Source organism: Aptenodytes patagonicus, chromosome Z (genome assembly GCF_965638725.1).
Source record: "Aptenodytes patagonicus chromosome Z, bAptPat1.pri.cur, whole genome shotgun sequence".
NCBI classification, from domain to species: Eukaryota; Metazoa; Chordata; class Aves; order Sphenisciformes; family Spheniscidae; genus Aptenodytes; species Aptenodytes patagonicus.
Window position 1 is genome coordinate 61827803 of NC_134982.1, and position 12952 is coordinate 61840754.

Sequence of the window (12952 nt, forward strand, 5' to 3'; positions counted from 1 at the left end):
TTAATTGTTGCTAAATTTAATTTGGCATTTTTCTAAATTGCCTTAGTTGCTAAATAAATACAGCATTTGGCTCTTCAATGAGATATTTTATATGTAATCTGCAAACAATAACTATCCTTCAGAAAATTTCTATGCATAGGTATTTTCAAACCAAAACTCAATTCTGTGACCTACAAACAAAGGTCAAATTAAGCAATAAAAAGCCAGGAAAAGTTTCACTTTAAATAAGAGATTAAAATTATCAAATTAGTTTTCTTAAACAAGGGGTGTTTATCATCTTCTCTGTGAATGGTTCATCTGTTGGGGAGGGAAAAAAGAAAAGAAAGCTTAAAAAGGACTGTTGGGTTTAGCTTTTGAAAATGTATTTATATTAAAATTTGCTGCAACACCAGAAGTTACTAGAACTGAAAGATCATTAAAATATTACTCTCAAACTCAGAGATTATTGAAGTGTTTTATTTTTGAAACTATCCTTTTTCTGCTTTTTTCATGCAGTAAAATGAAATTTTTCAAATTATTTATTAGCATTGTAATTGCAGATATATATTGTTTATACAGATTTTCAATTAAAAAAATAGTCTGATTCTTGATATCAGTATTGGTTATGGATACTTTCTCCTGAGTTTCACAGTTACAAACCCATCTCTATAGCAACCCACCATAATTTCCTACATGAAAAACTAGTATTGGGGGGGTCTTATACATGTATTTTTAGTTACCTTAATGTGATAAATTATTTATCTTTATGCTACCTATATTTGTTCTTTGCTTTATCCTCTCTCTTTCAACTGCTCCTCATTCCTTCCATATTCATCTTTCTTAATGTGTAATCATCATATGACTAGTTAAAAATTCCTTCCATTGCTTGGCTTCCACCACTGTTCGCATACTGTCCGATGTTCTCCTTTACTTGTATAAACAACCTGCAACTAGGCTTCCTTCTGTCCCACAGTATTTTTTTAAAGATTAATACCACTGACAACATGTGATCCTGCTGGTAGCTGTAGTCCATGACAGCTTTTCATACGTCTCGCTTCTCTGCAGAAGCAATTTTTAAGGGAAGCAGTGTATTGCTTCCTTCTCATTTCCAGATGGCTCAACAGATAACCTGATTTTCTTCATTTGTAGGTATAGCTGAAACAAGGGAGAGAATGAAGCAATGTAATGATTTGTCCACTGTTCCAAGTCTGTCAGAAATGCTTCTTGCTTTAAAGTTTGATATGCACTGCCTTAAAAAAAAAAAAAAAAGCTGCTGAGAATAGTATGACACTGGATGGAAAAAAAATAACTATTAGGAGTTGTAAAACATTTTTATTGATTCCAGTTTGCAGAGAATTTTGAAACAAATCTGGCATCATTCATTGATTAAAAAAATATTCAAATTACTCTGAATAAACAAATATGATAGTAAGTTAATACTTATAACTATCATTGTATTTCCTTCTGGTCATTTGCATTTCTTTTCATATCACTGCAATGACTGCATAATCACAGACTACTGAACCATTACATAATGACATCAATAATAAAACCAGTATACTTTTATAACCTTCAATTTTGAAAGAATATTAAGTTAACATTCTTTTCAATAACACAATAAATTAAGGCACAAATCTGAACTGTAGCATTAAATATACATAAGTAAATATTTTAATTCATATAGTGCTTTCCCAGTTTTACAGCTGGAGTTAATATATTTCTTTCAACTGTAAAATTCTTAACAGCAGTAACAATCTTAGTGTCTCAATTTCCATAAAAGAACTTTGTACATATTTTGAGATGTCTTGTTTAAATAATCTATTTTTCTCCTCCATTACTCTACAGTTACATTTCTAATTATCAGAGAATGAAATAACTCACTGCCTAGGGTCAATATGTACATTATTATCTCACAAAAATATCTAATAGTTAGGCTTTTTGGGATGGTTCTCCAATACCTTTTTCATAAATGGAGTATTGTGTTATACCTTTAAATTCAGGCTGACATACCACTGGGTAAGTGCAGGCTAAATCAGACTGGAGGAGTAAATACTCTGCTTAGAGGGCTATTAATGTAAAAGGTACAAAGTACTACATATTCACCATTTAAGTATGCTATTAGCTTAAAAATAACCATTGTTGATAAGACTTTCAGCACTGAATGTTGACTTTTGTGCCAGGCAGAATTTAAAGAATGGAGATAGGAAAAAATGAGAATGAAACAATTAAGACAAAATAGGAGGATGTACATACAGAGTTCAAACAGCAGGCAAGGTCAGCCCTCTTTGTAATGCTGACTCCTTCCAGTGGGGGGCAGGAAAGACCAAATCAAACATAATAGTAAAAGTCACAATAATTTGATTCTAAAACAAAAAAGCAGACTGTGCACAGCTAGGTACCAATTTTACCTACTTGTTGCTTGCTTGTTTGGGATAATCACTGGGTTGTTGTTCAGCTCTAACTCAGATCTGAAAAAACCTACAAAGGTTTGCATAGTTTAGCTTAGGAACTAAAGGAAAGGCTCAAAAATTCACATGGTTGCACATTTACTAGATAAACAATTCTTTCTAATGTATTCCTAATTTAGTATTCACTAGAAGAAGTAATTTAACTTAAAGAAATCAATTATTTGAATTAAAGATTAGCATTCATTCCAATCCAATGTTTTATCAGCTGGTGTGCAATAGCTTGACTTGGTGGTACAAAGAAAGAACGCTTATTTCCTTTAATGAGAACTTCCACGACCTGCAATAAAGACAGATTTTTTTCTTTAGAATATTATAAACTGTATGGAATCTAACATTGTATTAATGCAGGAATTATCTTACTATGATGATCCATCAGTCTATCATTACTATAGCTAGTAATCAGCCACTACCAGATTCTCCAAGACAGCTGCAGAGAAAAAAACACACAGGATTCTGTGTGAATTCTGAGATTTTTGAGCTCAAATGTGCCCCAAAGTATACTTTCTTTCTAATAGAACTGTGGAGATTGACTGTTAATATAATATTTAAGGTTTTTGTGAAGCCTTTTTATGGTAAGGACCACCAGATGGTGCTCTACATTGTTCCATAAATTCTTTTTTTTTTTTCCCACATGTAGTGCAAAAGTAAAAGTGTTTTGTTGGTTTTCTGAAGCAGTTTCAAGCAACATGGGTGTGTGCTTTTAGCTTAGTACGTTTCTGAAGTACCTTTATTTCTAACTCTAGACCAATCTGCATGTGACTAGCTCTATTTAGAACTGATACTCATTTAAAATAATGCTCTCAGTGTTGTCAGGAATATACTGAGATTATAGGTGACTAACTTTGCCTTCAAATTGACTTAGAGTTGACTTGCAAACTGCTATGCAGAACTAGAGTGTTATTAAAAGTTTAGCTCGTAAATAGCCTGTGGAAAAACCTGTGAAGACTACGTTGTGTAAACAATCTTTCCTTTTTCTACTCATGAACTTAAATCTCTCTTTCTGTGAAAGTCTTTTTTTCCCTTTCTTTTATTTGACTATATTTTAAATACTCAGGAAGGCTAAGTGTAGAATTTCCTATTAATGCATAGTAAACTGCATTCAATACCAGAGTATTAAAATAGTACTGCATAGAAAAAGATGTTCAACTTAACGAATTCCCAGAGTTTTTACCTAAACCTCCCCCCTCCCAGCAAATCTGGTAGCATGCTTGATTGGAGAAACTCAGATGATGAATGCTATTAAATACTACTTCTGCCAAAATGAAAAGCACAGGCTTGATAAGAAAGTGGGTTAAAATAACAATAACTTGGCTATCTCCCAAAAGGAAAAGGTGAAGAGCTAACTGGCAAAAATGTCATAAAATGGGCTTGCAAGTGACTCAGAAATTACTGTGAATATCTGCCTTTCTCTGGTTGTGTGTTATCTACAATTACAATATAATGCAATTGTAGTATGATAAAATGGAGAGTATACACACTCATTCAACTTGCTGAAAAAAGCAAGTACCTATTGTATGGCAGAACCGAAACAGTCACAGACTAATCAATACAAGAAGGAAATTAAATTGAACTTTACCTGTTCTCTAGTGAACCAGCGGGCATCCTCTATTTCATTCTTGTCAACTTTAATTTCTGTAGACACTGCAACAGCTAAGCAGCCAATCATTAGGGAGGAGGGCATCGGCCATGGCTGACAAGAGACATACTGAACATGGCCAACTTTGACTCCAGCCTCCTCTTCTACTTCTCTTCGAACAGCATCTTCTATTGTTTCACCTAATCAAAAAGGGCAAAGAACAAGCAGCTGATGAAAATACTTCAAGCAACGGTTACATCCTGTGCTTTGAACTGACTCAAAAGATTTGAAACTGCCCCAGACAATTATCCATAAAGATCTAGTTCACAGATCAGGGCACAGACCTTATGTACAAAATACAGAAGTCTAACAAGGTAAAACTAGCACCAAAGCAAAATGGAACTTTGAAAATAAAGTATGATAATTTCTTCATCATAATGTTTATTTCCTGAATTGATAATTTATCATACATGCAAACTATTATTACCACACCTAAAATGTCAAAAATTGGGTAGGAAATATATTGTTTCTTTAATTACTTTTGAAATGCTGATCTGTTCATTTGTAAATAGCATTGTGTTAATTTTTAGATTTTCAGTATGATTGTAACAGCATGTAATACAACTTGAAAATCAATATTTAAAATGACAATAGTAAGAAAATAGAGACTTAAGAAGACTTGCACACATTTCTGCATTGTATTATTCACTTTGCCTGACTTATTCTTCATTGTCTTAACGCATACAGAAAATTCTCCAAACTTAAACTGCAATGGAAAGCTTTACTTCCATATTCATGGAAAACTGCTAGATGTATATGTGGAGTGTTGATGGTCATAGGCTTACATATGCCTACATGTACTGTGTTGTAACCACTGATTACAGCTTCATTAAAGCAGACAGTCCGTGCATCAGATAGAAGTTTTCGTTCAGCTGCGTTCAGCTGATTAGAAGCTGATGATAAGATCAGCTACTCTTAAATTTCAGTTTATATACTTGCATTCAGTATCAAAGTAGTAAGGCTGGCAGAAGAAAGGAAGGAGTGAAGAAATAAACATCTTGACTTTTTTGAAATGATACCTGAATAAACTTATTCAGGCTGTCACCGTATTTCACCTGCACGCAGTCACTGATAATAGTTATACACTATAATTTCACTGGTGATTAAGATGTATTCCCAGTATAAGAATGTTTTACAAATTGTTCTGCAGCTACTAATAATTGTAACCAATTACAACTATTACTGCTGAACACAGCTAGGAAAATCTCTTCACTTTTCTTTCGAAATTATATAATTTCTGCTTATCTTCCATATAATCAACCAGGCCCTAAACATGTAAGCATATGCTTAACTTTATGTTAACTTTAAGTTATGCTTTAACTCTTATTTTTCCTATGCTAAAATCCCTTGCTAAGTACCACCAAAGAAAGGACCTTATACGTGTTTTAAAATGTTTTTTCACTTAAATATGTGATTTAAGAGTGCATGATGAGAAAACCATTTTTAAATTATATTTACTCACGTTGCTTTTTGCCTTTTTTATAAATCAGCTGTTGGAAAGCATGGAACAGGAAAATTTATTATAACAACTTATCTGACAGGAAGCAAAAACATTTATTTGACATAACACCGAACATATTTCTATATTATTTTCAATGTACAATACTGGTATGTGAGAAAAAACATTTGGGAAGGGAAAATGAAATTACTCACCAGGTTCTACAAATCCAGCAAGACAAGTAAACATTCCTGGGGGAAACCTCTTCTGTCTACCTAAAAGGCAGTGGTTTCCATCTGGATGGATGACTTGCATTATCACAACGGGATCTGTAATGGACGTGAAAGGAATACATCTCAACATTTGAGGGACTTAAAAGCAGTAACAAATTTCAGCCTATTTGATACCAATGCATGTAAAGACACCTCTAAGTGATTGAAATCAGAATTGTGTAGATGCCCAGACCAAGTTGCTATTTTATTTCACTTTGGTTTTTTTTTCCCTGCTAGATATCTGCTTATTTTGTTTTGCAACATACGTGCTTGGTAGAAGCAGTTTACTAGCCAAGGCTTGAAATGCAGGACATAAATTACCTGCAACCAAAGCACACAATCTGTTAAGAGTATCAGCAATACTAACCTAGCTATGCATCCAGCGGATAGCAATAATTTCTGCAGCAAAAACAATTTACTATCACCTCCTCTACACACACAGGTCTGAAGATAGTACTTTTGACTGAAATACCAACAAAGAGCCAGATACTTTAGTTACAATGTAAATACTGACTAACTTTCCACTTTTGACTTTGTTGACTGTTTGCTATCAATCTCTCATCTGATGTTGCACTTTTAACTACTTTTTCACTTCTCGTCATTTTATGGATCTTTTTCTTTCTTGCTTAATATTTTCTCCTGTTGTTACCATTCTTTCTGTCATGCCTTTCTGCACACTGTTCATCTATGATCTTTTTCCCTTTTTTATTGTTATCTAGCTCTTAAGTATCTCAATGTTTTGTTTTTATTTTTTTCTATCTACCTCTGCCTTTATATATTTTTTCTATTGCTGTAGTTTTTCATGGTTTTTTTTGTCAAAACACCAGTATTTTCTCTATCTGAAAAGGCTTGATTCAGCAACAACTATAAACAATAATCTCAAAGATTGTTGTCCTGCTCAAAGATATCTGCCACATGCCACAGTGTAGAATATGCAGTGTTGTTGTCTGTAAACTTTCTTCAGAGAAAGGTATCAGTAGAAAATGCTGGTTCATCAGTCTTTCCTATATAAACCCATTCCTCCTCTAAGTTTGTTGTGCTAGAGACTGTAAAGAAACAGCCACTAGTATTTTAGCAAGCTTCACTATAGTCCATAAGACAGAAGAATATGGCAGAATTGTTTTGATTACTACAAAGATGTATCTAGAGCATGTAGGAGCACATGAAATTCAGAAATACAATACACGTACAACATCCAGAACTACAACTGCAGAAAAGAGAGCTGGGTAGGGAAAGGAAAGGTGATCAAACAGGCACCAAACGATCCAGGGAAAAAAGCGTAAGTTTTTTTTTTCCTTCCTTGTTTCCCCATCAGTAACATAGTACACTTCCTTTGCAACACATGAACAAAAGGAGCTTATAGAAGACTGTCTATATGAGCTTATATTCTGATATAAGCAGTATACTGTCAGTTTGCAACTGACAATGAATAGGGAAAGCCAGTGAAGATGGCTAATACAGTCAAAGTGGCAATACAGGAAAATGAGCACTGTTTCAGAAATTTGATACAGGGCCAAAGTTGATACAGAGCTATTTGAAGCTCAGAGGGCTTGCGGAAGGTGAGAAAACAACATGCAGGGGGAAAAAAAAAAAGTAAAATGTGACACTTTGTATTGTTAATACCTCATTTATGCAGTTGGGACTTCTAATTAATATTACTCCATTGCAATAAAGATTGGTATTGTCACAGCAATTCTTTGTCACGGGCTACTGCAAGAAAGAGAAGCCTGAACTACATAATTCTAAATACAGCTGAGACACACATACTCTGGGGAGAGACAAGTATGTAAGACCTGGGACAGAAGCAAGTAGCTGAAATAACTGAGAAGAAATTGATTTACATGTATATAATAGTACGAACAAGCCGTTTTTGACTGCAGCTGAAATAACTGAGAAGAAATTGATTTACATGTATATAATAGTACAAACAAGCCGTTTTTGACCAAGTTTATCCTACAATATTCTCACCAACTCTTGGATATGATGTGTTGTGAACACCTTGGAGGCTGGGACAATCTTCTTTTAAGCAAGTTTTCTTGTAACCCCCTTCTTCAATCTTGGTTGCACTCCCACATGTTGGGCAGAATCGGTAGCGGTTGTGCCATGCTAGAACAGATCTAGCCTGGGCTACTACTCCTTTAAAAGAATACATGGAAAATATACAAAAACAAAATACTAATTCATGTAAGCTTTTAATAGTATAGAAAAAGCAAGTAGTAAAGTTTAACGTAAAAATCAAAGTAAGACTATGGCTTGAATTGTAATCAACTACAGAAGTTGAGCAATGTGAGTTACTCAGATCTTTTTCTTTGTAGCACAGCACATGCAACAGAACGCAGTACTATGTAGCTACAGACCAATTTATGCGTTCAGAAACAAATTCATCTGGATCAATATAGCCTGTTTCTCAGAAAAGTTACTTGCCTGGGCAAAGTGACAGAATTATGTATCACACCTTTTCCAGATGACCATTTTAGGACTACTACAGGTATTGACATAATAATGCATTGTTCCATTTAAACTTCAGGTGCAAGTCAAGCTTGCCCTTTATCCTTCTGTAAAAGCAAAACTGTTACAACAGCAGCTGTTAACCACATGTCCATAATAACATTCATTCACTTTGAGATCCTGATTTTCCGACACTTGCTCACAGTTTCCTTCTCAGATGAGTATCCAACACACTCTTATTAAGGACTTAGTTTCATTTCCTGTAATGAAAACTTAGTAATGACAGATTTTTTTCTTCATTTCAGGAAATCAATGTGCATGCATTAATATTTAAATAGTACCATTTATAAAACCATGATGATCAATAGATTTTACAGTCTAATACTTGCCATTGCGATGTTAGCACTTTGCAACCACACATGTGCTTACATACAAAATTCTTCACAAAACCACTGACAGGCTTTTAAAATTAAAATATTTCTAAAGCCACTGAAAATACCCGATTCCTTTACAGTGGTTTGTCTTTGCATTATACCTCGTGAATCCCAACGCATATCTTTCTGACTACACATTTGATAACTGCTGCATTTTATGCACCTTACCAGCTTCTTTTTCAGGTAGCTGCAGTAGCGCTGGCATTGGTGGGTGAAGAAAGTAACAGTCCTCATGCTCCTGTTTAAGTTTCTCAGCAGAAGCAGAATCTACACTAAGAGCAAACCAAGCAACTAACCCATCCTCTTCATCTTCTTGCAGAGCTCTTCCATTGCAAGCAGCCAGCAGCTTCATGTGGAACTGAAGTTCAACTCCAAGAAAAATCAAGGTGCCTTCTTCAGTTTTCTTCATGCACTGCTCCACATCCTTGTGGTACAGCCTGCAAAGCTTTACTTCTGGCTGCTGGGAGCTCTCTATTCCCCCACCCAAAGTAACCAAAGGACTTAGATTTGAGAAGAGGATGTATACTGTAGTTGGATGGCTTTGTTTTTTGCTTAGCCACTTGGAATCTGTTCTTTTATCACTCCTTCTGTCCAGAAGTGTCAAGCCAAAATAATTTTCATATTCTTTCACTTCATTTGACAGAAAATTAGGCCTCTGCCCACCTTTCATATTAGCCAACAAATTAGCTATGTGATTGTACCCCCAAAACTTAGCAATGTCCAGAGCTGTCTGCCTTGATTTATTAATGATGGACCTGTCACACCTAGAGAAACAGAAAAGAACAGTGTTTACCAGAGTAAATATGTTTAGGAAGAGTCCTGATGATGTATTATTCTTACTTACAGCATACACGTTTAATACTATTAAGGTGCAAGAACTTTAGACACTTTGTCTATACTGGGGCACTCTTTAGGCTAAATACTTAGAATTATGGTAATGAAAAGTAATCATACTTCATTTTCTTTTGCTAAGGCCAGATCCCACATTTTTGTTGATCACTCCAGATATCACTTACCAAGGTTCATGCAGTACTACAACAGCAATGAATTAATTAAAATCCCACACAATGCATCATAAAAAAAAAAAAAAAAAAAAGAAGGGCTCAAGGTCATTTACAGACAGACCTTTGAAAGCCAGGCTACAGGTCTCTTCTGAATAACCAGTAATAAAAAGAAAAAGCAGTTTAACTAGCATTACTTTCTAGAAGCTACTGAAAGCAGCATCAAAACATTTACAAGAAAATATTTACCATTAAATAAGCATGAAGAATACAGCCCCTGCTTAGTGAAAGAAGTAGCACCCTTACAACTGTGGTACTGGTCCCTGTAAGGAGCTCTTTGTTACCAAAATGTCTGCAAAATGACACAGATGAGGAAACATTGCCTCATGATATATATTTAGATATTAGCAAAAAAAAAATCTGAAATAGATTGAAGTTGATTGGGAGGTCAAAAATAATTCACCTTTATTTTTTGTCAATTTTAACTCAAGTGGATAAGTGAAACAGAAATTTCACTATAAACTACAAATTATAGAGTAGATGTGGGGCCAGACTCATCAATTTTTAAAACCAGAAGATGCCAGTGTATTCATGTTGCTGATACACAGGTAACTGTATCACAGGTAAGTCTGTTTTGACTTGTATTAACCTCAATAGTTTTTGAGGGAGTTTGAGTATATTTTAGAAAAGCATTCAAAACTTAAATTTATAAGTTTTTGGTGCAAAAGAAACTATTGTTGCCCATTTATCTTTAAAGATTATGTCTCCTTTAGGCAAAATCTGGAATGTTATGTAATACTACCTTCATAGACATTCATGTTTATATATCCAGCAATTGTATTTGTCCAAATGATTATTATGATCAAGCTTAACTAAAATGAGACCAATGAGGCCACAGTATCACCTCAGGAGCTATATTCAGTTGCCTAAGAGAACAGCCCTGAAAAGGACATTTACAAGTGGATATGCACTCTTTTTTTACAGTAAGCATAACTTAAAAACTGTTATCCTATTTACCAAACTGGTAAATTCCCCAAAATCTCAAAAGATTCCTCAATAAACAGATGATTTCAATCCACCAAATCTGGCACTGAGATACTCCTCTACTTGCTGGAATGCATTGACTACAGCACAACACAGCGGTTCGCCTGACGCTCCATGCTGAGTCCCAGCAGAGGGCACAGCATCTGGGTAGGACTGAAGAAAAAATAAAGGGCGGGATGATCACTCGAGGCTGTGGAATGTTGTGCTTGAGATTACTCATAACCACAGAATGAACTAAACTTTCTTGGTTCTGTAATTAGGGGTGCAGAAAGGAACAGACTGGGCTTGATTAAGGTAAAGCTCAGTTGAACTGCAACACCTGACTCTCACCCTTCATTTTGAAACGTTTTCCATTTGAAATATTTGGATCCTGACTTTATTCAGGCTTCAAAAAATTCTTCTTTGGGGTCTCAAGGAGAACTTTGAAGCATTCTTTGCTTTTCTGAGTGTCCTGAAAAACTAGAAGCACAACGGTTGACTTGAAGATAGACAACAAATATTTGCAAGACACAGAGTATATTTTCCTGAGTTTTAACTCTGAAATTTCTTCCACTATCTATCAGGTAAATTTATTTTTCTGAGATCAAGTTGAAATGGGCAGAAAGGGATTCAGGCTAGAGATCTTTAATGGAGTCTACTAAACGGCTTACCCTTCTTCAAGAAGAATCTGCACAACATCAAGGTGTCCATTTCTGGCACCATACATCAGGGCTGTCCAGCCGTTATCTGCAGCTGCATTGATAAGTGACGGAGAACGACTGAGCAATGCTTTCAGTTTGGCTGCATCTCCAACAGCAGCAAAATTATGTAGCTGAGAAATCATGTCCCGACGGAGGGTCTTTTCAAAGTCTGTCATTGTGTCAACTAAGTTAAAAAAAGGAAACAAAAATGGCTGAAAACATATCCACCATTAGTAAAAGGATTTAAGTAAAACAATTAAGTTTAATGTTGTACAGATAACCAACATTATCGCCAAAACTATGGACACAACAGTCAAATTCTTGTAATTAGTATGACGTTGTTATTCCCAACAAAATCTTAGTCCCACACATCTCCAAATACAGTGAAATTTTATCCTAATAATCAAGACTAGTTTTAAGGAGGCTTAAGGGGAGAAAGATTTTGCTATGAAAATGAAGCTTATTTGAATGTGAAAAACATGTTCCGGTTTCCCGATCGAACATACAAACAAGACACAACAGTACAAAACTCCACTCCAAGAAACGAGTCTCAGACGCCCTGCAAACAATGAAAAATAACCGCTAGAGGGCGAGTCCCTTTGCAGGCTGAGGGACTCCTCCACGCAGTGACAGATTACTTCAGTAACTTCTGCTACGCCTCCGGCGGCCGGCCGGCCGGCCGCCCCTCCGCCCCGGGCCAGGGCCGCTGGGACCGCTGCTGGCACCCAGCACCCCCGCAAAACAACGAAAGCTTATATTCCGTAGCGGGGTGCCGCCCGCTCCACGATCACCTCTCAAAGACACACACAAACGCGCACCATTTTCTCCACCGGACCCAAAACGGGGACAACCTTGAGAAGGCTCCCCTGCCGCCCAGCCCCGGCCCCGGCCCCGGCGGCGCTGCGCCGGGGCAGCTGCTGCGCAGGCGCAAACCGCCCGCTCCGCCCCCACCTCTCTGCGCGCGTCACGGCGGCGCGGGTGTGCAGCCACCTGCCCCCGAGGCGCGGCAGCGGGCGGGGTGCCTAGGGTGTGCGGGGGCAGCGGTCACGGGGGGCGCCTCAGGGCAAGGGCAAGGGCAAGGGCAGGGGCAGGGGCAGCGGCAGCGGCGGGGCCAAGGCCGCGGGCCTGGCCGGTGGCGCCGCTCCCGGCACCCGCGGGGGGGCCCCGTTACCGTGAGCCGCCGGGGCGGCGCAGCCTCCGCGGGGAGCCGGGCTCCACACGTTCTGCCGCCGCCGCCGCCGCGGCGGGGGGGGGGGGGGGCGCGTCCCGGGGCCGCCCCGCCCCGCGGCCGCCGGGGTGCCGCGCCGGGGAGCGGGACGCGAGTGGTGTCCGGGGGTGTCCGGTGAGCTGCGCCTGGCCGGAAGGCCCGCCCCGATGCTTGGCGGTGAGCGGTACTACAGCGCTCGGTCCCTGCAGTGGCCGTCGGCCTTCGCTGCCGCCGTCTTCCCGGGGGCGAGGGAGCAGCGCGGGCGGGCAGGGCCGCGGCGAGGGAGGAGCGGCAGGCTGCCGCTGGTGGAAATCGCCAGCCGTTACCCGAGTGCTGCTGCCAATT

At 38.0% G+C, this 12952-nt stretch overlaps 1 protein-coding gene across 3 annotated transcripts; it reads right to left on the reverse strand.

Annotated features, from left to right (window-relative positions):
* Window positions 1-1140: 1140 nt before the first annotated feature.
* NUDT12 (nudix hydrolase 12) lies at window positions 1141-12623 on the reverse strand. Of its 3 annotated transcripts, XM_076361903.1 has the most exons (8): window positions 12572-12623; window positions 11371-11584; window positions 8844-9439; window positions 7762-7929; window positions 5737-5850; window positions 4024-4223; window positions 2392-2457; window positions 1141-1229 (listed from the first exon to the last, which is right to left on the reverse strand). In XM_076361903.1, exons 2-7 carry the CDS (start codon window positions 11574-11576, stop codon window positions 2437-2439), a joined length of 1305 nt encoding a protein of 434 aa, XP_076218018.1. In that variant the 5' UTR covers window positions 11577-11584; window positions 12572-12623; the 3' UTR covers window positions 1141-1229; window positions 2392-2436. The 3 variants fall into 3 exon arrangements, with proteins under 3 accessions (XP_076218018.1, XP_076218016.1, XP_076218017.1); XM_076361901.1 differs by lacking the exons at window positions 1141-1229; window positions 2392-2457 and adding an exon at window positions 2473-2724; XM_076361902.1 differs by lacking the exons at window positions 1141-1229; window positions 2392-2457; window positions 12572-12623 and adding exons at window positions 2473-2724; window positions 12219-12277.
* Between the last annotated feature and the right edge of the window lie 329 nt (window positions 12624-12952).